Source organism: Lissotriton vulgaris, chromosome 9 (assembly GCF_964263255.1).
Source record: "Lissotriton vulgaris chromosome 9, aLisVul1.2, whole genome shotgun sequence".
NCBI classification, from domain to species: domain Eukaryota; kingdom Metazoa; phylum Chordata; class Amphibia; order Caudata; family Salamandridae; genus Lissotriton; species Lissotriton vulgaris.
In genome coordinates, this window is record NC_141697.1 from 1,223,223,979 (window position 1) to 1,223,249,950 (window position 25,972).

Sequence of the window (25,972 nt, forward strand, 5' to 3'; positions counted from 1 at the left end):
CGTGATAGATGTTGTCTATTTTGTAGGTATCCTGCAATGGCAGCAAGATGCAGTCTAATAGATGTGTAAACTAAGTTACATCTTTGGAGGTGTAGTGAGTATCCTATGATGTGTTGAATAGACACATCTAGAGGATTGATGTTGTTGTTATGACAGTATATTACAAAACGTTTCCACTTGGCTGCACAACATGCCCTAGTGGTGGGGCGTCTGGCTTCTATAATAACGTTCATACAGCCAGGGGGAAGGTTTTTCTTTTTTTTTTTTTTTCAAGACCTTTATTAGGTGCAAAGGGTTAATACACAGCTTTAGGAAGGTTAAGGTAGCCGAACTCTAGGACCTCGGGAGCCAGATCGCTAGGTTGAGCTGAGCTGGGTCCGGTTGTCTGATCTCTCCATGGTTCTGGGTTAGGAAGCGTGGAGACAGCGTGGCTTTTGGTGCGGTACCACAGAAAGTTGCAGCAGTGTGGTGTACCACGGTTGTCTGGCCCAAATTGGAGCAACTAGAATGAGGGTCAGGGAATGTTGTTGTAGTTTGCGCACCACTTGTGGAAGCAGTGGGAGAGGTGGAAAAGCGTATGCAAATTTGCTGAACCAGTTCACCCATATCGCATTGGGACAGCGGGTGTGGATATCTGGTGGCAAAGCTTGGGCATTTTGCGTTTTCGTGGGTGGCAAAGAGATCTATCTGAGGTTGTCCCCACATTTGAAAGAACGGTTGAAGAACTTGTGGATGAAGTTCCCACTCATGAATCTGTTGCGTCTGACGTCTCAACAAATCGGCTATGGTGTTTTGTACACCTGGAACTTGTTGGGCTAAGAGGAAGATATTTTGAGGTATAGCCCATCTCCATATCTGCTGCGCTAACAGAGTTGCAGAGAGTGTGCCCCTCCTTGTTTGTTTACGTAGTACATGGCTGTCATGTGGTCTGTGCGGACTAAGACAGCTTTGCCTGATATTTGCTTTTGGAATGCTTTAGGGCTAGCAATATGGCCAGTAACTCCAGGTGGTTGATGTGGAGTAACTTTTGTTGCGGCGTCCACCTGCCCTGCATTGTGTGCTCCAGTAGGTGAGCTCCACAGCCGGAGAGCGATGCGTCCGCTGTCATGACTATTCGAGGAACCGGTTCTAGGAACAGTCAGCCCCTGGAAAGGTTTTTGGTGCTCTACCACTGCAGAGAGCGGCGAGTCCGACTGTCTACCAACACAAGGTCAATTAATCGACCTTGAGTCTGGGACCATTGGCGTGCTAAGCACTCTTGAAGTGGACACATTTGTATTTTGCATGTGGTACTATGAATATGCAAGAGGCCATCAGCCCTATGACTTGCATGAACACTCGATCTGGAAGAGAGTGTTGCGGTTGGAATTTTGTTAGAAGAGTTTGCATATTTGTTATCCTGGCAGGAGAGGGATAAGCTAGCACTGTCGAGGTGTTTATTGTGGCACCGAGATATTGTTGTGCGTGGGACGGTTGCAGATGGCACTTGGTGTTGTTTACTGTGAACCCCATGTCGTGGAGTAGTTGGATGGTGTTGTGAGTGTGTTGTACACACTGACTGCATGAGCTGGCTTTTATGAGCCAGTCGTCGAGATAGGGGAAGACGTGTATGTGCTGTCTTCTTAAGTGTGCTGCTACCACAGCTAGGCACTTGGTAAACACTCTTGGTGCTGTTGTGACTCTGAATGGGAATACCTTGACTTGATAGTGCTGATCGTCCAGTACAAATCTGAGGTACTTTCTGTGCGCCGTGTGAATAGGAATGTGGAAATAGGCGTCTTTGAGATCTATAGTGGCAAGGAATAGTTTTGTAGAAGGAGAGGAAGGACTTGCTGGAGTGTGACCATATGAAAGTGGTTTGATTATATGTACAGGTTTAGTGGCCTGAGGTCTACACTAGGCCTTAGAGAGCTGTCCTTCTTCGGGATAAGAAAGTACAGGGAGTAAACTCCCTTGTTTTGTTGATGTGGTGGAATTAGTTCAATCGCGCTTTTTTGAAGGAGGGATACTACCTCCTGTTTCAGCAGCAGCAAATGTTCTTGTGACATTGTGCACTGTTTGGGTGGTATGTTTGGGGGGGTAGATGTTAGTTAGAGACAGTAACCTGATTGAATTATTTGTCGCACCCACCTGTCGGATGTGATGTTGGTCCAGACAGGAAGGAATTGTTGTAGTCTTCCCCCAACTGGACTGGAATGTGGTGGGGGAAGTGGAGGGAAGTCATTGGGCAGGGGTGGAGGCAGAGCGGGAGTTGTTCTTTTTGCCTCTGCCTTTGTTGTTACCCCTGTAACCCCCTCTTTGGTAGCTCCTACTGTAGGTGGATTGGGTAGGGGCTTTGTAAGAGGTAGAGGGACTATCTGAGGAGTAGCCTCTGGTGGTGCTTCCATAGGATGAGCGACGAAAGGAGCGTCTGGGAGCTTGCGACTGCAAGGCTCCCATATATTTTGCTGTGTCCGTATCCTTTTTCATTTTTTCAAGGGATACATCCACATTAGGCCCACATACGTGTTGCTCATCAAAGGGTTGATTGAGGATGGCACTTTGTACTTCAGGTTTGAAACCTGAAATGTGTAGCCAGGCATGCCAACGCAAAAGGACACTGGTATTAATGGCCCTTGAAGCAGTATCTGCTGCGTCTAGGGCACAACGATTAGAGGTATTGGGGATGGTTTTACTCTCTTGTATAAGTTTATTGGCCCTATTTTTGTACTTGTCTGGAAGGTGCAGCATTATGGATTCTAACTCATCATAATGTGCACTGTTGTACCTTGCTAGTAGTGCCTGAGTATTGGCAATACGCCATATGTTCGCTGCCTGTGATGCTGTTCGTTTGCCTGATGCGTCGATGAGCTTAGACTCTATCTGGTGGGGGAGCCTCGCCTGATGTTTGGGAATTGGCTCTTTTGCGTGCATTGGAGACTACAAGAGAGTCTAATGGTGCAGGCCCCTTAATGTAGGCTGGATCTGAGGGGGCAGCCTTATACTTCTTTTCAATTCAGGGGTTGATGATCCGAGCTCTAACTGGATCTTTGAAGACCTCTGGTGCATGCTCAATGACACCTTTAAGCATGGGTAAAATTGAGATGGACCTTTGTGTGGTGTCAAAGGTATCCATAAGGAAATCCTCCTCTACTGGGTCAGTATGTAGGTCAACCCCATGGTATTGGGCAGCTCTATGGACAAGTTGCTAAATCAAATAGTGTCCTCTCGTGGTGAAGGCCTGGAGGGGTATATGTCATCCTGTCGCATGTTAGGGACTTCTGGGGTGTTATAATCATCCCAAGGGTCAGGTGAGCAAGGAGGACTAGGATTATCTAGTGGCTCATTATCTGCACCACCCACTCCCCGTCATCGTCATCTTCTAATGGAGTAGGAGATGGTGTAGGGGAGAGATTTGGTAGGGGAGGGAAGGAGGTGGTGGTGGAGGAGGAGGAGGAGGAGGAGGTATCCTTAGAGGAGAGGTTACAATATCCTTCTTAGGATGAGGAGCTGGTGCCGGCGTGTCTAATTGTCGTTTTTTAGAACTAAGAATCAATCGACCAGTTTTGGGATCTTTTATAAGAGTCTTTTGTGTAGGATCTGGGTGAAATAGTTCCTCTGTGGTAGGTAGATCCTTCGGTGCCGAGGTTTTCGGTTACATAGGCTTTTTCGGCACCGAACCGGTAGCATCTTTTGGCTTTAAAACATGGTCTTTTGCTGTGTCTTTAGCCAGTGGAACATGTTTTTTTTTCGGTTTCAAGGTTTTTTTTCGGTTTCGAGGCATGGGAGTCTGTTTTTTTCGGTGGCAATTTTTTGCTTGGCTCAGAGTGAGGTTTTGGCATCGAGGAGCTGGTGCCAGTTTTCTGCGCCGAGTGCTTAGATGTGGAAGCAGCTGGCATGGAGGAGTAAGATGGTTTCTTTTTCGGTGCTGGTAGTTGTGTGCCGGCACCGGGAGTATGCTGACTCGAGCCCGAGTCGCCTAAAGGCTTATTAGGCTTCTTTGCCGAGCTCCAAGGCGGGACATCGGAAGCAGTCTCTCGGTATGCACCCAGGCCCAAAGGCAAGGGTGTGACCGAAGCCTTTTTGGAGGGTGTCGAGGAAGGGTCGGGGTCGACGTGTGTACTTACGACCCGCTGTGCCGGAGTAATGTCCTCGACGTCTGAGTCGTCGGCCTCAGAGTTGGTGTTGACGCCATGTTCTCGCTCTTGTTCTGGCACGTGGACGCCCTCCTGGCAGATGTCGCCTGGGATCGAAGATGACGAGCGAGCCATGGTTCATTGAGTTCGTCGGTCCTGAATCGTCTTTTTGGAGCGGAAAGAGGCGCAAGCTGAACAGTCTCTAGCCTCGTGCTCCGGTGAGAGGCACAGGTTGCACACCTCATGGAGATCGATGTGGGGAAACTGCGACCCACATTGAGGACACTTTTTGAATGGAGTCCTTTCATTAGCCAAACTCAGGCCTAGGTAGGCCCGAAGGCCTCGATCGACGACCGGAATCGAAGACTTCGAAGATGTTGAAGATTCGTGTCGATTGGAAACGAGTTCAAAACAATATCGTTGAAAAGGGTGAGGATTGCGCACCGATGGAGAATCGTTTCCAACCCGGAGCGCAGGAAATACATCCAAGCCTGATGGCGGAAAAAAAAACAATTTAAGGATGGAGCAGATGCCCATGCGCACTGTAGTCCAAGGGAGGAGTCACCGATCCAAAGACTTTTCAGGACAAAAATAACTGCAAACATCCGGTCCCAACACTAGATGGCGATCTATGCAGTATGTAATCTGTAGCTCATATGCCTCTAACATGTTGTTACTGGTGTAACCTTTGAAGTGATTCCTAGAAGCTTCACTTAGCCATTTTTGGATATATGGCTGGTTCTCTTTTGCTAAGAAAACTAAATATACATTGCTGGTTTAGCTTCAATGAGATCAAAGCAATCACATTTTTCATTTGTCGCTTGTGTAGGACATCTTTCAAATTTATGATGTCATTAGGAGACATTGTCCTTAAAAGATATAAGAGTGCAAGATCCCTATTGGTAAAGAGCGATATACTTATTTGTGTTCGAGTATTTCATATTCAACAGTGTTACGGGACATTGAGAGGTCCTGCAACACCAGGAGGCAGGTTCGTCTTATCCAGGACATGGTTCTCATCAAATACTGTGATGCTGAAACTGTGGTTTTAAAAAATGGTCTTAGTTTATCACACTTCATCTTTTTGGGTACCCAGTTCTAGACATGGGGAAAAGACTCTTTGGCTGAGGGAGACATTAACTATATTCAAACTGAAGGGGATAGCAACAATGGCGAAGAAGGGTGGTTCTTTTATGATGTCGCTGTAAGTATTGTGCTAGGGTTTACCACCTTGAAGGAGACCCATGATTGCAAGTGATGCCTTGGGGCTGAGTTTGGTTTTATTTGGTGGTTTGACCTTAGCTATGATTCTGTATTCTGAGCAATAGGACTTCTGAGCGTGGTGTATTGTTCGTCGAAGGAGACGGACACGGTGCTTCACTGTGACAAAGAGCACTAGATCGACTTGAGCGATAGATATTCCAATGAAGTATTTTCTGAAGGGATGTACTTTCAAGCATGGACGTTTTTTTGTAAACAACAATAGTTCTTCCATCCATTGTGGAAGTATTCTGAAGACACAGGTACTTACAACTTCTAAGTGGAAGAGGAGGGGCTCATAGATCATGCATTTGACATATGTCCATTGTTCAACCAGCTCATCAGGACTGCAGTGATTCCAGACATTACCACATTGAACAAACGATTCCACACATCAAGAAAACTCAGTCTGTATAAATTGCACTCAAATGTACTTGCAAGAGTTCCAAGTACCCGAACCCCACTGGTGGCGCTGCTTGGGTGTGATAAGGAAATTCATAAGGCAGGTCGCAAATTGGCGGCCATAGGTCTCCTACTAGCGGAAAGAAGTACTGCAATGCGCTGGATGCAGGGCCCATTCCCCACGCTAGCTGAATGGCACCCAGACCTAACATATTGCTCAACACAACCAGATCATTATAATGCACTACTTCCAGTCCATGCAGACCCAAAAACATTTGGGGACCCTACCAGGCATACCTAGCCAAGAAAGCAGCAGTTGAAGGGGAACCAACACCTTTTGATGAAACAGGAATAGTAGAAGATACAGCTAAAGGCAGCGATGCACGTGCAATGGAAACAATTAGAAAGAGCGCCCACAAGCTTAACACGGGAACACACAGCAAGCCGAGAGTTCATAGGTGCCAGTGAATAGTATTATAAGGAACCCAAGAGAGTGATGTAGCTGGAAATCTTATCGAATATCTGGTTTAAATGGGAAAGTGCAATAGATTATATGAAGAATACCTATATAACATATGTAAAATGATAAATGTATACTGGTTTACTGACTGTAATGTTCACACAAAAGCATAAATAAAGTTTATAAATGGACTTGCAACAAGAAGTTATTTTAACAGAATACACCAACTAGGACACCAACAAAAGCCAAAGTCTACCTGAATCTTTCATATCCATCTGTAAAAGCGATCCGACAGGTTTTTTCGACAGAACTATTTGTTGACTTGATTGGTGAGCAGATGAGATTTTCGGTACGCTCAGGCACACATAGAAAACCACTGGCATTTTAAACATAGTATAAAAAAAACTTTGTTTCAAGTAGCCTGAAGGCATCTTGTATCACATGTATGGTGTACTTGTACAGCACAAACCTAGTCAAAAGGCAGAAGAGCACTGTACAGAGTCTAATACAAAGATACAGTCAACAAATGATTGAAGAGGTAGCTAGGACTTGGGAATCAAACTGGATTGTTACTGTATTATGATGTAGTGTCCTTTAAAGAGGCGAGTCTTCAGTTCTTTCCTAAAGTGAAGCAGGATTAGAGTGGTTCTGATGAATTAATGGATGTCATTCTGGAAGCTTGATGCATAGATGAAGGCCTGAGGCCTTGTTTTTTTCTTTTTTACACTACCTTTCTTTTTACATTTCCTTGCTTCAAGTCTGTTGGTGTGCAGAGAGACATCAGAAATGGAGAGTCTGACAGCCAACTAGGTGAGGTGTAGATTGCGATGGTTTTGAAATGATGCTTCTGATTTACAAGATAGTGTGAGCTGGCAAGGGGATCCAGTGGAGTTTCATCAACGTGTGGGTTATTTGGTGATATTTATCCAAGTCGTAGGTGAGACATGCTGCGACGTGTAGGATGCCTGTACGGAGGCGGCGGGGGGGACCCTGTGTGGCGTCCTGGAGACCATGGAACAGAGAATTGCCATCTTCCAAATGCAAAAGTAAGACAGTTCTGAAGTTGCTTTCTCGAAGACACAGTTTCACTTTCTTTAGAAGAGGGAGCTGGTAGCAGTTCGCCATTTTTGCTTGGCAATATGCTCCTTTATGGTAAGGTTTGTTGTCCAGGGTGATTCCAAGTGACTTGACATTTGATGAAAGTTGGGGTGTCAGGGTTAAGCCACTCAATCAGGTTTGGACAAGCTGCTTGTTCTTAGCAAATAAAATAATTTTTGTCTTGGTGGGGTTTAAGTCTTCTATATATACACATGAACCTCTTGCGCTTCATAAGGCCGCTATTCAGGAATAAGTTTGCCAGACATTCTCCGCTACATGCTAAATTTATTTTCCGAGCTGGTGCAATCTTGCATCATCCTCTGGATGATACAATCTGCCTACTTCGCAAACTCACTTGATCTGTGAATATGAAGGATTCAGTAAAGGCCTGGTTGCTTCTAATGTTATATGCATCATCAACCTATTTGTTGTATTGGTCCATAAACAACATTGCGTCCCTAGAGTCACGTTGTTCATAGTAAGCTCTCCAACTCTGCACTAAAGGCAGGGATGATCAAAGAATGTAAATCTGAGGAAAATCTTACACTGAAGACAAATTTGCAAGTGCATGTGAAACAGAAAGAAAGAACAAAGTAATTCAGAACCTCCCCTCCCCTCACTCCCACTACCTGAAACACTCTTTCCAGACATCTAAATGTAGATACACACCTCCAAGAACAGTCTGAAACCTACAAACAAGGAATGTGTTTCCTTCAAGTCTTTCTTTCCCAGAGAAACAGGTTTTGGTTTTGTCAATATAATATGCAATTCCACAGTGATAAAATGTAAACTTGAAACACGTTAGAAAATTAGGTATTACAAATACTTATTTTACTTATACGGTTTTAGTGGTAGGTAGTGTTTTGATGCATGTCCTTCCTTAAGCTAGAGTGATGTCCTCGACGCCTGAGTCGTCGGCCTCGGAGTTAAGCGGCTGTGTCTACATTTGTCTCGCTCGTTCCCTCTCTCCTGGGGTGTGTGAGTGTATGTGTTTGTGTGAGTGTCTGTGTTTGTGCGAGTGTATTTGTTAGTGCGAGTGTATGTGTTTGTGCGAGTGTATGTGTGGATGTGTGGAGTGTATGTGTGTGTGTATATGTGTTTGAGCAAGTATGTGTTTGTGTGAGTATATGTGTGTGTGGGAGTATATGTGTGTGGGAGTATATGTGTGTGTGGGAGTATATGTGTGCGAGTAGATGTGTGTGTGCGCGAGTAGATGTGTGCGCATGCGCGAGTAGATGTGTGTGTGCGAGTAGATGTGTGTGCGCGAGTAGATGTGTGTGCGCGAGTAGATGTGTGTGTGCGAGTAGATGTGTGTGTGCGAGTAGATGTGTGTGTGTGTGTGTGAGTAGATGTGTGTGTGCGAGTAGATGTGTGTGTGTGCGAGTAGATGTGTGTGTGTGCGAGTAGATGTGTGTGTGAGTGTGTGTGAGTGTAAGTGTTTGTGTATGTGTTTTTGTGAGTATATGTTTGAGTGTGTGTGTGAGTATGTGTGTAAGTGTATGTGTTTGTGTGAATATATGTTTGAGTGTATGAGTGTGTGGGTCTGAATATATGTTTGAGTGTATGAGTGTGTGGGTCTGAGTATGTGTTTGTGAGTGTATGTGTGTGAGAGTATGTGTATGTGTTCGTGTGAGTATGTGTGTGCATGTGTGTATGTTTATGGGTGTGAGAGTGTATGTGTGTGTGAGTGTGTGTAAGTATGTGTTTGTGTGGGTGTATATGTGTTTATGTCTGTGACTGTGCATTCCCTGCTCAGGGCGGAGTGTCTGAGGTTGTGCTCATGGAGTTTTTTCCGATGGGGAGGCTTCCAGTGGTGAGAGCAGGGTGAGTCAAGTGGAATGGCCTGATCAGGGAAGGCCTTTAGTCTTATAGGGACCACCTATAACAATGTTATTAAAGAATGATAACTTTTCCCTGCAACACAAGGACTTCCATTACAACCGTGGCGACAAGAGATACAAACAGTGGAAAATGCTGAGTTAATGTTCAGTAACAGTTACTCTACTGTAATAACTATGTACAAGGTCCAGGTCCAGATCTGTAGGTCAACCAACTCCTCCTACTGGCACCAGAAGACTTGCCACTGTGCAAGGCTCTTGGTAGCACTATTCCATACATTCCAACTCTGAGCAATGAACAACATCATATACACAGCATACCCATATTACCCAGACAGCTCTCTTGACATAAAGATGACACACAACACCCAAGCCCCATAGTTTCTATACTACAGCCTCGGCAAACTGGCAACAGCGCACTTCACAACCTGGCAAGACAGGGCAAATGAGCGCCATCATAACCAAAAATGGATCCTCTAGGGTATGTAGGTTTGGAGCAGAGTGGGAGAAACAGATAGTTAATGTAAAATAACCAGCAAATCTGAAGGAAACATCGGAAAAGCAACTGGTGAAGAACACCTCAGAAATGTTTACGATTTGAGAAAAAGTAAAAGAACAGCAAGAATTAATAATAAAAGAGCAGACACCACGGGTGAATGAGGGAGAGGTCTGTAAACATACCACTGTTAATAGTGACTTCTTAGGTGGTACATGGTGCAGGCCAGCTACTCCAGAGCACCAGGAGATGAAAGAGGCCCAGTAAGTAAGGCCAAAACGCTGATGAAAGACAGCAATGTCACATATATCGAGTTTATAGCATCTTTTCAGGTACAAGCAGATTTCATGTTCCAGTTTTCATAGGTTTGTGGACCAGCTTGCAATGCAGATCCCTTTTGAGTCAGCAGAAGCATTGTTGAAACTGTTGATTACAATAAAAGTGTATTGCTTGCCTCTGGGATCCTTCATCTGCAGTACCATTTCCTTCATGTTGCTTTTCTACTTTTCCTTCTGTTTTTGGTTAAGATGCTGGTAACCCTACAAAGAGCCTTGTGACCAGCATGTCTCCTGGTTGAAGTAAACCATCTCCAATAAAAACCTATGTTCCTGTGGGATCTGTAGAAGGACAGCTGTGATGTGGTCTGGAGACCTGGTGATGTGGTTTTGGTATTGCCTTTAGAAAGGCCTATGTGTGAAAGGAACCGCCTTGTCCTTAGGTATGGACCATGAGGTGTACTCTCTTGGATACACTATGCATGAGGAATTAACAATAACAAAATAACAAGGATCTGGACGTGGTGCAACAGGTTTCTGGGTATGCCTGCTGGTGTTGTGAGATGGTTTTGTCGGACATTGCCAAACGTGAACTATTAGGATTCAGCAACATATCCATAAGATGACCCTTTGCACTTTTCTTCTGTACACGGGACTAGGAGACTGATAGAAGTATGGCTTCCCAAGTCGTTCCCTCTTTCAAGAATATTCTGTGTGCCATTAACATGAACTTGAAAGGCCATGTCCTATATCTTCATTATGGTGGTGGGCACGCAAGTACATGATATGTAGGCACAGCGAACGTTGAACCTTGCAGGTCGTTGATTTTGCCCGTAGGAATGTGTCCAACTTCACTTATTCTGTGGAACCCAGGAAAGGGCACCCTCAAGACGAGCGGGGTTCCTACATTTCCAAGTGCTTCAGTACTCTTCAGAGTAAGTTGTCCCACCTACTGTGCAGTATGCTACTTAGAGCGCCAATACAATTAGGGTTGATGCTTGGTTGTACTTTAAGGTTTTCAGTGGATCCTCTTTGATAGCATTGAATGGGTCTGTTTTGTTTTTGTGGGATCAGAATTCACAGTAGGTCACATAATAGTATCCAGAATTACATCCTCTTGTTTTTATTCTGTTCTTTCTTGAAACATATGTTAAGGGTCAGGACTTAGTTTTCATGGAAAGGGTTTTCCTACTTTTGGCCAGAAATCTGTCACCATTTCTTGTCCCTGTAGCATTTGTCATGTGATGTGGTTGGAGGGGAGATTTCTGTAGATATCTGATGCCCTGTGGGAGGAGTTTACCTATAAATTTTATGCAACCATGGAGAAGATTGTACATAATGCAAGGAGTGATCTGGGATGAAATTCAGAACCACTTAGGGTCATCCACCATGACAAGCAAAGACCACCCTACAGTGAGGGACTCTGCATAAAAGATGTTTGTCTCATGGGAGGAACTCTAGGTTGAGCATGTTCATATTCGGTCTTTGGCCTGTTTGTTAACTTCACTAAAAGGTTAAAATTTCCGATGTTTGATATCGGGTCTGTAACTTTGCTCCTATTCGGAAAGTATCTCCAAAACTTCAGCAATAAAACGTAAGGCATCGGCAGGATGAAGGAGATGCTGTAATTAAGCTTGTATTTTGTTACTGGGTGATTTCAGATTGGTGTTGATTCTGGGGATCTCAAACCAGTCCAACAACACCAGTGCATACATGCCACTCGTCACACCTCTACTGCCATTGAGTGTGTGCGTCCTGGTTTCTGCAAATGATCTTCAAGTCTATGGGTCAAAAATTGGAGGCAGGGCTGCCAGGGAATTGGATTTCCAATAATCATAGCAGTTCTATGTTCTATTTGATCACCATAAAACACTGTACTCAAGGTACATAAAGGGGGTATTAGGGTGCAGTCTTACTAGCCAAGTATGCCTCTTCTTTTGGACTAAGTGGACTCATAACCTTCATAGTAGGCATTGTTAAACCAGAGTGTCACATAAAACATCATACCCTTACTTCTTCTGAACTACAAAAGGGCAAGCACTGCAAATCATCCTTCCTAGAAAGAGTAATGTGTCAGGAATTGCATAAAAGAAAATGACTGACTGAAAATAGTGAAACTTCAAGTAACATAATGCCAAGAGAGAAATCAGTATAAAAGAAGCTACATCTTGTCCTGCCTCACTGTAGCCACAAACTTGAGAAAGAGTACGAGAAGAAAGCTGATTTGGTTGAGTAAAGTCACACAACTCATTCTGATAACTTCATGTGTGATTGCTTGTTTTAGTTTGACGTTAAGATCCACGGTTTGCTTGGGCAATATGTGTTTTTCCAGTCTTAGACAATGAGTTCTCTCTGGAGTGGTGAGATTAGGCTAGGCTTCAAAATTTCTTGATTTAAGCCCATCAACAGGATTTTAAGTGCGACGAAGATTCAGACACATGGTTCATTTGGAGTCAGTCTTAACAGTAACCTGCACTCAGTTTGAACAAAAGATCAATGTATTGGCAACTGTGGAACAGTGAAACTGGAAGATAGGTGCTATCCTGCCACGATTAAGGATGTGAGTACTGGCCAGAAGGTGGGAAAGGAGATACTGCATCAGGACACAGGGACAGAATGCGACACATGGAGATGGTATGGCCTGGGAGGTAGAGGACAACCAAACATGACCAATTCTTTGGAATGTCAAGCATTTTCAAATTTAAGAAACGTATGGACCTCCTACAAATCTTAATTTGTGCACAACCATTCGAAGGTGCGCAAATGAGGGCTGCCAAATGCGGGTCCGAGAAAGGCCAGTTCAATGTAGGATGTTTAGAAAATTAGTTCTATATAGAATCCCCATATGTATATTTGCTTTATGTCAATGTCCTGAAAAATTGGTATTGACCTACGCTGGAAAGCTCTGGTAAAAATACTGGCTGGTAACATCACATTCATTTGAAGGCATCCACAAACATTGGGACAGTGGCTGGAATAATTGCTATGTAGATAACCACCCAACACGCTTGGATTCTCGCTGGGGTGGGCTATGAGAAGTACTAACAAAGAAGGGAAAAAGTACTCAGTGTGATATTGTACAAATAAAACCCAATTGATATGTCAAAACGAAGGACAGATCAGAGCAGAGTATCCCAAATAAGAATGTGAAAAAAGTAGTGGATGGATAATCTGCTACAGTCACAAACGCTTCAGAAGCATGTCCTTCCATTAAAATGTTTCCTTTGGCCAAATGCTACTCGGAGACACAGGGACATTTTAAAATAATTTCTCAGTGAAGGAAACATAGCCAATCAGTTCAGCATAATTGTAGCTGCTTTCACAATACTGGCTGAACTAAACACGGATGACTCTCAAACTGATTTGATCTAGATGTAATTCCTTGTATTAGGCAAAAATGCATCAACTTGGCATCTCTCAATTTTTTGTGTCTACGAAATGTCTATCAAAATAGTTTTATCCAAATGTAGACCCCCTCAGTCACATTACAAAGGATAGTTGGGCAGATCAAGGTTATTAAAATGTCCAGAAACCAACATGGGAAGCACCAAAACACATTTTATCAAGTTATACATAGCTCATCTTTCGGCAACAAATATTTGATTACATTTAATCACCTCTTACGACAATTAAGGATAAAAGCTATAGCTCCTCTAGCTTGGTTTACAACTACAGACTCCTCTTATCTGTTGAGCAGTGAATGGAAGAAAGGGACTTACCACACAGACCAAGGGGGTAAAAACTGACCAGCACCACTTCATGTAGGGTGACGGACGATAGCCAATCATACGAGCAATATCATCCATGAATCGATCTGCACCTGCAGGGAACCAATCACAGAACACATTAGTGAGTAATCTGCTCCACCGGAACGTTAGTCCAGGCTCGTGGGTACTCAAACCTCACCACCAATCCATTTTATCTGTGCCTGGTGGGTGGAGCACAGTGATGGGTTCCGAACCCTTTGATATGGTCAAAGTATGTTACAAGTGGATATGATTTCCAGGATATCCCAAAAGTTGTTGGAGTTTAAAGACATATGGTGGAAACTCCTACAATCAAAGGCACTGTTTGGGGTTAGTCTGCTGTCCTAATTGTATACCTATTCTCTCTACCAACCACAAGACCAGCTTGATGTGCGTAACCCTGAGCCTATTGAATAAGTTCTTTCATTTTCAGGTCCCCATGGCTGTAGAAAAAGATGCTTTTGGAGCTGCGTTACATCCTGAAGAAATCAGCACGGAACGGATATAGCTAGCAGGCACTGTATCTATGGTGGCACATACATTTTATTGCTCTGCACCTGCCATTTCTGGAGTTAAAAGAGCGTTTCTGATGGAAACACAAATGTATGTTTTGCTGTACAAAACAATGATCTTGGATTATCTCATCAGCTCCCTTCCAAAACACCCCTTAATCAATATACTTGGAAAACGTGCATTAAAACCTTGAAACTGTACAGTTTCTGTTTCTACAAATATTTCAGGGAGAGAATACCTTTTCCTCAAAGCAACCCTGGAAAAGAAGAATATTCAAAGGGATGCCTCTCACAATGAACAACTACTGCAGAACCTTTTGTGGTCTACCTTTTACCGCATGAAACCTATGTACAGACAGTCCAAAGTCCTCATTTGTTGATATTATGAATGACTTTAACGCCCCCCAAATTCTTCAGGGCCTAGCACTGCAGTGATGGACAAACCTGTATCCTGCCAGGGTGTATATAAAACCACCTCGGATTTTCAAATTGTCCCCATCAAGGTTACCCATGCACTTACTATTTTCACATATATCATAGTTATACTACCTTGCCAGTTATGCAAGAAGTCTTTTTTAAAGTGATAATATGTGCCATTCCTCTGGTACTACTTCTGCTCAGAACGCTCAGAACACTCCTTGCCACACCCCTTCAGACACTTCCTACTTTTCCTCCACCATGTCCCAAGATGTACCGTCATCTTTCTACCTGCCTGAGAACCAGCAGAGCCCCAGTGTATCCTGGACTATGATGCATGATTACATTTAGACAGTGGTCTCACCCTCTAAGAGATTATTAGGCCTCCACTCATTTCACTCATTTCAGGAATCATTGCTGAGGAAGAGTCCTCCTCATAGGATGTGTTGCAAGAGAATACAGGTCTTTCTAAGAGATGCTTGCTCTCTAAGGTCACAGAAGCTCGAGAGGGGACCTGCCAGTGGCTGGTCCGAAGAAAAGCCACAGCCTCTGCAGGGAGTTGGAGAGACTGTCAGTCCGCCCTTTAAGCTTGATGTAGCCTGGAAACGTTTGTGTGTTTGTTTAGGAACATTTCGTATTTCTGCACTGACCGCTTTGTCCGTTTTACTGGGAAGGGGTGGCGGTCTGTATTTTTGTGCTGATGCACTGGCATCACACTCCCTGGGTTGTTTCTGGCAGATCCCAGACCTGGGGTTGGAAGCACCAGCTTGGTCTGAGTCCCTGTCAATGATCACCCTAGGATGATGCATAGGATGATGCAGTATCCGGTCTCCGGCCATTGTTCCTTGGTTGACTCGTGTCCTCCAGAACAGAGCAGATTGTGGGACCTGTGTTAAGTTAAGATCTCAGAGCTCAACTGAAGACGGAAACCCCACAATTTGAGGCCTCTGTATGTTGCCACTACACAGGGTGTTCATGCAATCCTGGAAAACTCTGGTATGCTATACTCCCAACGTGACTGTTAAGGATGGCCTATTCTGTGATGTAAACAGACTATTGTGAGGGTCTTGACAGGATGAGGCTATGTAAAAGGTTCCACGGTGATGCTGACCATGACACGGAATTAACAGGCAGACCTAGAAGGGGCGTCAAAGGACTGCGCTAAGGGGAGCTCTGTGTTTCTCACTAATACAATAGTGTCTCTAAAATCTGGTTTTACTCACACAGTTGAGTCAAGAACCAGAGCCTGGATGAGGAGGGGGGAATCTCTACTGCTACCACAGTATCAGTCACAGTACTACAAGAACGGCATACCTGTACATGCCATGTACCCGTTTCCCTTCTCAGGTCTGTCTTCTTTAGTTGTTACTAGAGGGAAAGAACTGTGTAATCCCTGAGCCCAGGCTGGTCACTCAGAGTCAAAAGAACAAAAAGGTGACAATTTATAACTTCAATCAAACTTCCAATTTAGAACTCCTAACGACAAACATTCTTTAAACACAGGGGATTTGTTAAAGTTTAACGCATATCCATTTCCTCACATTATATTAAAGTGCTGGAAAGGCTACCATGCAGACGTAATAAGTGTTAACATAATTTAAACATGCTAATTCTTTACCTTTGAGTTTTAGCCCAGTCAATGACTATGGACCCCAATCGATTAATCTCACTTGATGAGAGCTAGATTATAGCCGATAGCAACACTGGTAGAACCTAGATTTCATGTCCAGACCAGAGTCTCAACAAATCAGTGACATTTGAAAGTTTAACTGATCAGATGCTCCAACATGAGGTTCAATCTTGTGATTACTGAGGGTCAATTGCTTTCCTTTCTTGCCTTTCAAGGAGAATGGAAAAGCCAGGGATCTCTTTTATCGGTTGTCTGCCCAAGGAAGAAACCTGTGGAGCCTGCTTGGAAGTGCGTACAGGCCCTCTTTTAAACCCCCACTCTTGCTGCAGTTACCTTGATAAATGGGTTTCCTTTTTTTACATATTCACTGATGACAGTGCTATAAATAGAAGCAAGTCCGGCATCTGGCTGCTTGCCTGCGAGTTGTGAATCAAAATACAGTCCTTCCAAAACAGAGGTGATAGTTCTAAAGAAACAAACAGACCTCTGGATCAATAATTCATGTCCATCTCCGTGAGAGCCTGTGGCCGCCTATAGATGAGACAAAGACCATAGCTCTTGTCTGATGAGATGTCATTGGTCCAAGCAGGGCGTGCTTAGGAAAAGAGTGGATTACCCCATTGTGAAAACACCAGGCAGTCCTGCCTAAATCTTGTTTTACGCAGAAATCAAACTCAACAACTATATGAGAAAGAAGTAGTAGAATAAGCCTACTGTTGGGCTGTGTAAGGGCCAGATCCACCTGCAGACCACAGAAGGTACCTAACATAGGCTGCAGATTGTTGGATTATGACAAAGGAAAGGCACACAGCACCTACGCGGACTTAAGTCTGTATATAAGCCAAAAAAGAAACTTTGTGAGCGAAAACCATGTTCACTGGTAAAATTACATAAACTGGGCTGAAGAGGAGAATACAGCTCTAAAATCTAGATTGCCTCGCATTTCATTTTAGATTTATTTTCTGATTAATCTAGCTACACACGCTTCTGTTTGAATAATTTGTTTACGTCATTTAAGGATTACTTGCGATTCTAAAATCTGTTGCGGCTTCAGCACTTTTGACTATAGAGAATTATTTGCAGGATCGAAATATTTCATTATTGAGCATCTTTATTGGTTTTTTTAATTGTAAGACTGCTGTTATTAATCTTATGGTTGTATTAAAGAAGAATAGTTAAAAAAAAAAATCAAAAAGGGAGCCCAAATAATCTCCAAGCATGCTTACTAGCAAGGCTGTCTGCTCAGCCCTTATACAAGCACTGCACTGCTAAATACAGTCATTAGGAGGAAAGTGGGACAAGGAAGGCTCTTTTGATTGGTTTGTAATTGCTTTTCGGAATGACCTCCATAACCATTACAGAGCTTGAGCGACTTTCCAAAATTGCACCAAGTGGTCACTATCTGGCGACTCACAAGACCGTAGCAACCATCGGGTGCACTAAAGATGTGTGAATCAACTCCTTATCAGTGAACATCGAATTATCAGACGGCACCTAAAAGACTGTGGGCACCAGATTGGGCAACACACGTGCTGCGCACGTCTCAAATCATAAGTGAAGCGCAACATTAGGAACAGCAAACTCTTAAGTGATCGCACATTGTGTAGTGCACCACTGCAGGACACTGAAATTCTTCCCACATCTCAAGTCCAGCCATACATGCTGCCAACATAATCACCACTCAGGCGGTGCGGAGACTGTCTTGCTGCTTGACCCAGAGGCACGTAGTCCCAACACAGTCGAACTAATTGTCCACATTCCGTTCCAGGAGCCGCGGGATATCCTGCTGTGTTGGATCACCATTGCATTGAGTACTCAGAATTTTGGAGGGTGAGATTCAAGGGCTTCTCAAAATATTGCCATTAGTAACCTAAACCGTGAGCAGGGGCGGTGGATGCCCTTCCATTTCCTATCCATCCGCTATGAATAAACAGAGTCAGGGCCAGGTACAACAGAGCAGATGTCGCTGCTGCCGACCTCCTGTGGTGAACCGGGAGTTCGACAGCAATAGGATAGCCTGTCTGCATTCTTGCTTCTCACCTCTCTGGGAAACTTCATCAACGCAGAATGAGTCCAAGAAGAGAAATTGTCATTCTGTATAGCCTAGTTGGGACAGGCAGCTATTAGGGCTAGAATTAAGGGCTTTCTGTCGTGCAATGTTACATTGGGGCAGTAGACAGTTTTCTACCACGACCCAATACAGGCTACTCTTCAAGCGTTCTGTAGCACAGACGTCAATTTGCTGTAACAAGAAGCCAATGCTCGTCCTTTGAAACCAATGACTCACCATAGTAACCTTCATCTTTGGTATGAATGCAACAGATGAAAGGAAAAGTAAACAGGGCCCTAGAGCCCTATAGCGGAAAACAATCCTTTAGCAAGAGTGTTAGGGAATCCTTCAACGAGCTAGAGTCTGAAGAAGGATGAAACCCTTAGTGAGAAGGAGAATTTAGGACTTGCTCAAAAAAGTAAGTACCTATGAATGGGGAACGTCTTAGCAGGTGCAGGGCAGAGAAGTGGAATTGAAATTCCCAGCAAGGGAGGGGAGGGAAAGGAGGAATCTGCGTAAAAAGCAAGGGGCAAAAAAAGCAGGACTTTCAGCAAGTGGGTGGATTGAAGAGGCTGGGAATCCACACTGGGATGAGTACCCTGCAGAGGTGGGAATGTGTCAGCAGGTGAATGCTAGGGGCTGAGAGGAATCTTCAGCGAGTGTATCGCTAGAGGGGTGTAAAATCCCAAGCAAGGCAGGAAACATGGGCCTGGAGAAGGCGGAAGTAGACAAGCATTTGATGCACTTAAGAGGTAGAAATCATCCTTAGATGATCAGCTGGAGGAGGCTGGAATGTCTGGCAGGCAATGTATGGGAGAGGGAAGATACAAACAGGAGATGGAAACCTGGAGGAGGCAGGGATGTCCAGGAGGTGATAAGCTAGGAGAATCAATAGGCTCAAACCAGGTAGATTATGGGAAAATAAGGAATGCCCCAGCAGATGCGGGGCTAAGCGGCTGGACAAGTGGATGCATTTCCACTGTGTAAGTAAAGGGTGTATGAGTTTCCATGCAGAAGGGTGAGTGAATGAGAATTTCTTCACAATGAATCATGGAAGACCTTTCCATGCAGGCGAAGGGGCTTTGCTACAGTTAGGCTGCTGCATGGATTTCTCTACATTAGGGTAATCGGTAACGGATAGATTGGGGAGTTGTCCTGTAGATGAATGAATAAGTAATATGTTATTTACCCTGTAAGCATCTGTTCATAAAGTGCTGAAGATTCACATGCTTTGCAAACTCCCACCATCTAGTGTTGGGCTTAGGAGTATGCAACTGTTTTCCTTTCTCAAAGAAGTCTTTCACATCACAAGGTATAGTGACCCCACCCTTTGTTGCGCATAGGCATGGACTCCATTGTTAGTTTGTTTCTTACACAGAGGTTGAGCACAAAGATAGACTAGTAGATAGAACGGTATAGGAAGTGGACATTTGACAACAATTGACTCCCAGGGAGGCAGGTGGGCTGATGTAAATCTAAGCACTACATACTATGAACATATGCTCACAGGGTTAAGTGACAAATTCCGTTTGCAGCATGTGTGGCTGTAGAAACAGATGCTCTGCATAGACTGCAGAGCAGCACACCCTTAACAGGTGGTTTGCTACTGGATATTGCAGATGATTGAAACATAGGTACCCATGCATCAAACCAAAAGCCGGTCGCAAACGGGCAGATTCGCAGAATCTGCCCCTTAGCGACCGGTATTTTTGCATTTGGGATGCATCATCCCAAATGCAAAAATTGCAACTTAAAAAATTGCTGAAATTGTGATTACTTAAATTGCAATTGCATTTAAGGAATCGCACATTGCCATTCCTTAAATGCAATGCATTGAGCAAAAAATGATTGCTATTACACTATTTGGAATCGCAAATTACCATCAAACTAAAGTTGATGGTAATTTGCGATGGCTTTGAAAAATGCACCAAAGTGCATTTTTCAAAGTCACATTTTACACACACACATGCATTTGGGGCATGTGTGTGCGTAAGATGTGGAAAAAGGTGAATTTCAGGGGTGCAAGAGGGTATCCTTTTTGAACCCTTGCACCCTTAAAATTTCATGCGCAGTTTGCGAGTACCTATGGTGTACTCGCAAATTGCGCATGCAATTTCCATTGATTCCTATGGGCCTCTAGGCCTGTAGGAATGAATGGGAATCAAATCCTTAATTGTGAATCGCATTTGCGAGCCGCAATTAAGGAATCGCATTTTTGGGGGAAATACTTCATGCATTGCATTTTGCGATTTCTAAATAGCGAATCGGTAAAATTTGCTATTTAGAAATTGCAAAATGCGTGTTTGATGCATGTGCCTCAAAGTTCTTATAACAGTCTTGACCAACTCTAGATTGTTGGCGTGCTAAGACATCCATTCAGTGATGCTAGGCAAAAGTGCGTGGAGTGGACCACTTAGCTGACTTCCAAATGTCAGTATGAGGATATTTCCAAGGAAAGCCATTGTGACTCCTTTTTTGTGTGTGCAATGCAGCCTTGGAGTGGCAGGCAATGTTTTTTTAGCCATTATTTAGCAGGCTTGGATACATTTGACATCCACCTGTCTATGCCAGTCTTTGACAAAGCAGGGCTTTTGTGAGGTTTAGTAAAAGCAACTAAAAGTTGCTTTGTTTTGTGAAAGAGTCTGGTTCAGTCAATGTAATATACAAGGGTATGCTCGATGCCAAAGGCGTTTTGGGCAGTCTCTGCTACAGAGAACAGCTGAAGAAAAATGAAAGGGAGCTCTGTGGTCTGATTGGGGTGGAAAGGGGATACCACCACCTTTGGAAGAAATCCGCAGTTACTCCTAATGCCAACCTTGTTTTTGGGAATCTGGAAGAAAATGTCTTCTAAAGAAAGGGCCTGTAGCTCGCTAACACATCTTAATGATGTGAGAGCAACAAGGAAGTTGCCCTTGCAAAGAGGAACTGCAAAGGGCAAGAGTTTAGTGGTTCAAAAAGGGGGAACCCATGAGCTGGTACGAACAAAATTAAGGTTCCAGCTGGTGAAGGAGGGGTATTTTGAGTGGGATAACTAGTCCTTCCATGAAACTCTGGAAGACACAGATTTTGAATAAAGTATAAGTGTGGCCTGATACTTTTCAAGTGAAAGAGGTAACCGAGTAATATCTTGAACTGGCGGTTTAAGAGGTTCCAGGTGCTTGGAAATTCAATAATGAGCAACTCTTTTTAACTTTGCAGCATACCAAGCTCATATAGTGTGCTTGCATGCTTCCTTCAGGGTGCCAGTGAATTCCTGAGGTAGGTTGAGATAAACTATAGGACCTCAGGACCCAAATTATAAGATTGAGCAGACTGGGGTTGGGATGTATGACTCTGCTTGGTTATGAGTGAGAAGATCCAGCCTTTTGGTTAGCTTCTCGTGCATACAAAAGGACATCTCAGAAGGGACAAGAAGCAGGGTTGTCTTTCACATGTGGGAGCCACCAGGATGAGGGTGAGGGATGTTTGCCGAAACGTCCGGACAACATATGGAAGGAGTGGGTGAGAAGAACAGGTGCACGTAGGCCTAAGCTTCCAGACAACATATGGAAGGAGTGGGTGAGAAGAACAGGCGCACGTAGGCCTAAGCTTCCAGACAACATATGGAAGGAGTGGGTGAGAAGAACAGGTGCATGTAGGCCTAAGCTTCCAGACAACATATGGAAGGAGTGGGTGAGAAGAACAGGCGCACGTAGGCCTAAGCTTCCAGACAACATATGGAAGGAGTGGGTGAGAAGAACAGGTGCATGTAGGCCTAAGCTTCCAGACAACATATGGAAGGAGTGGGTGAGAAGAACAGGTGCATGTAGGCCTAAGCTTCCAGACAACATATGGAAGGAGTGGGTGAGAAGAACAGGTGCACGTAGGCCTAAGCTTCCAGACAACATATGGAAGGAGTGGGTGAGAAGAACAGGCGCACGTAGGCCTAAGCTTCCAGACAACATATGGAAGGAGTGGGTGAGAAGAACAGGTGCATGTAGGCCTAAGCTTCCAGACAACATATGGAAGGAGTGGGTGAGAAGAACAGGCGCACGTAGGCCTAAGCTTCCAGACAACATATGGAAGGAGTGGGTGAGAAGAACAGGTGCATGTAGGCCTAAGCTTCCAGACAACATATGGAAGGAGTGGGTGAGAAGAACAGGTGCACGTAGGCCTAAGCTTCCAGACAACATATGGAAGGAGTGGGTGAGAAGAACAGGCGCACGTAGGCCTAAGCTTCCAGACAACATATGGAAGGAGTGGGTGAGAAGAACAGGTGCATGTAGGCCTAAGCTTCCAGACAACATATGGAAGGAGTGGGTGAGAAGAACAGGCGCACGTAGGCCTAAGCTTCCAGACAACATATGGAAGGAGTGGGTGAGAAGAACAGGTGCATGTAGGCCTAAGCTTCCAGACAACATATGGAAGGAGTGGGTGAGAAGAACAGGTGCATGTAGGCCTAAGCTTCCAGACAACATATGGAAGGAGTGGGTGAGAAGAACAGGCGCACGTAGGCCTAAGCTTCCAGACAACATATGGAAGGAGTGGGTGAGAAGAACAGGCGCACGTAGGCCTAAGCTTCCAGACAACATATGGAAGGAGTGGGTGAGGATGTTAAGAGTAGGCAAAGATGCATGTCCAATTCATCCATAGATCATTGCTCATGTACTGTGGGAATCTGGAGGTGAAGTTTTGGCATTTTGTGCGATGGCGAAGAGGTCGACCTTAGGGACCTCCAAGGACAGAAGTACGGGAGTTCAACTTTTGGGAGACGTTCCACTCAAACTTGTTGCTGCATCGGGTGGAGGAAATCTGCAAAGTTGTCCACTCCTGGAAAATACTCCATTAGTAGGTTATTCAGTAGTGAATCACCCAATGCCAAATGCTCTGCGCCAATGTTGACAACTGCAGTGAATGTGTGCCGCCTTGCTTTTGAAGGTATTACAGGATGGTCATGGTGTCCATTTTTACGAGGACTACTTTGCACTGAATCTCCATGTGGTGATCATGTACCGTAAATAGTTAGTTGTTGAAGATGTGTTCCTGGCCTGGACAGTTCGGCGTCTGTGGGGACGGCCACATATGGAACATGGTCCGTGTGCCTACTCTGCCTGCTGCGTCCAACTTTTTACTCTCCTTATCTGGAGGGGGAGAGTCTCCTGTAGCCTGGGCATTGACACGCTTACACGCCATGTAGACTACTAGTGAGTCCAGAAGTACATGGTTATGTATATTGCTGCCTTCTGACGGATCATCCACATATCATAGGGGTCAGCAGGGTGAAGTAGGCTACCCTCCTCTGAAGAGGAGTGTGGTGAACCCTCCAGTGCGTATGGAGGAGGAAAGGTGTTGGGTGGTGAGTGGTGGGAAAGAAAGTGGTGGAAGAGCAGTAGAAAAAGAAGGTTGAGAGCGAAAGTGCTAGTTACCAACTCCTTGTGTCTTTTCTGCTTTGAAAGTGGAGGGAGCTCCAAAGTAATCTCTTCAAAAGTCGATTTCTTCCTCCTATGGAGAATCTCCAGTGGTTTTGGTGAATTACTGAAGAGTGGCTTTTGGTGAGCATTTAGCTCCTCCAGCAACCGTTTGGGGATTGGTTGCTCCAAATCCTCAAAGTTGGCCATGAACAACATTTTCGGTGCAAAGTGTGCTTTCGGTGCAGAAGGAGTCTTCAAAGCAGATTCCTGCAGCGATGTGGCTTCGGCATCGACGCACGCTTGTGTACATTTGCCGACGACCCTCCTGGCTTCAAAGGGAATCAAGGCTTGTGCAAGATCTTTGTGAATGGTAGAGGGAGCGTTGTTGGATCGGAAGGCTTCAGTCGGTGCAAACCACCTCTGCACTCATGTGGGTTGTGTGTGGCTACTGACCATTCTCACAGTTGCAATCTTCTTCCATGCTTGTGAGGCAATAAGTCTTACTACTGTTCTCCCTCTGACTAGGAGGGAGAGCTTGGCTCCGAACTGGACAAGCTGCACCTTTGATGGGCCAGCTTCTTCCTCCACTTCAATGTGTTGTTCCACAAAGATGCTGTATGTCTCTTTGGACTCTTGCCTCTAAATACTCAGATGGGCCCACGTATGTCCGCATTGGTACTGCAGAGTCTCTTCAATGGGAGGGGAGGCAGGCTCACACGAGGTGTTGTTGTGGATGGGAATTTGCACTGCATCCAAAGTAGTTGAGAGGTCTGGAACTTAAAGTAACAAAACAATAGAAATGCAAATCCACGTTTGCCCCATCTAATGGTGCACTGGCCGAACTACGGGTTACAAATATACAAATATTTTGAATCCGTAGTGAGTGTGGTTTTGTCCTTTTAATACCTGCAGAGCATTTGGAGTAGTCTAGGGAACAGGTATAAATATCACATTAACATAAGGGAAGACATTAGAATTTGTTCCGGCCAAATCTAATCATGCAACGGCCTGGTAATGGTTTTCTAAATAATTTAACTCAGCAGTGTGGATGCGCCACAATTACAATGTGTTTATACATTATAGTCGTTTTCAGATATCAGTTGGGGAGGAGACTCACTTATGATGTTTGAATGGCTTGCTATCAAGGACGGAATGCTTTGAAACACAAATCAGAAGTTCTGGACATTAGTATTGTCTGGCTCTATCAGTACGCTAAAATATACAGCCCTCATCAGGTCCTGTTGATGGTCACTTGAAATAAGAGTGGGACCGAAACAGCGACATATTGGGGCTTGTAGGGCACCTATTACGATTGTTAAGATTAGTGAGGACAGTTACGTTGGAATACAAGGACAGTGGTCCCACTTGTATGGAGCTCTTTTATGCCCTCAAACCCACCTCTTCTCTTTGTTTTCCATTGTTTAAAAATTGTAACACTTCTGATATAATTGCATTTGTGTCTTTTAGTAGAGATGTTTGGTGCAGTTAATATAAGTTATTGTTGATGCATATAGGGTACATTTGGTGTTTAGAATATTTAATTGACGTGGATTACATATGAAATAAATATGAATTGCTCTCTTCTGATTTGACCCAAACAGGGGAATTGGGATTGTTTAACCATTTAACTAATTTTACAGTGTGCACGGGCGTTTTTGGATGTACTATTTGTCATTGGGAGAGAGGCAGAGATTTGCAGACTTGATGGACGGTCCCGGGGAACTTGGGAGTGGCACCGGGAGCAGTATTCGAAAGGGCTTCTTGTCCATCACTGTCCGTTCATTCTCGTAAACAAGATTCTCAGGATGAGGGGTAGAGGGCCCCAGTGGTAAAGCATAGAGAGAAGATTGGTCTTTGGTGAAAGTCTTGGGTAGACGAAGAACAGGTCGAAAATTTGTTGCAGTGATTTTTTCCCGTAGGTATAGGAGTCAAACGATTGAGTGGGACAGGTGGTAAGCACAAATATGCACTGAACACAGAGCACAATCGGTTCATGTCCGAACCCAAATGCAGAAAGAACAATCTAACAATGGAGCTGGTGCCCATGCGCATTGCTAACTAAGGGTGGAATCACTATACCTTGTGACTCAAAGCACTTCTTGGAAAAAAAACAAGTTGGAAACGTCAGAGTCCAACACAAAATGGCACAAGTACGCAGAGTAGGTGGATCTACAGCCACACAAATGAGTTTATCTGCATTAGGAATCATGGATGATGTTCCATGAATGAAAAACCATGGATGTTATTGCTTACAAATGGACAACTGAAGGGATTCCCTTCAGC

At 44.4% G+C, this 25,972-nt stretch overlaps 1 protein-coding gene across 4 annotated transcripts in view; it reads right to left on the minus strand.

Moving 5' to 3' along the window:
* Positions 1 to 25,972, minus strand: part of LOC147693097 (sodium- and chloride-dependent creatine transporter 1-like) — a 364,792-nt gene that overhangs the window by 46,211 nt on the left and 292,609 nt on the right. For all 4 annotated transcript variants that reach the window (XR_015300094.1, XM_086939340.1, XM_086939341.1 and 1 more), the window contains exon 12: positions 13,664 to 13,764. Coding sequence is in view for 3 of the 4 variants with exons in the window: in XM_086939340.1 (XP_086795466.1) it covers positions 13,664 to 13,764 (101 nt within the window). In the remaining variant the exon portion in view is untranslated. The remainder of the gene's footprint in view (positions 1 to 13,663; positions 13,765 to 25,972) is intronic.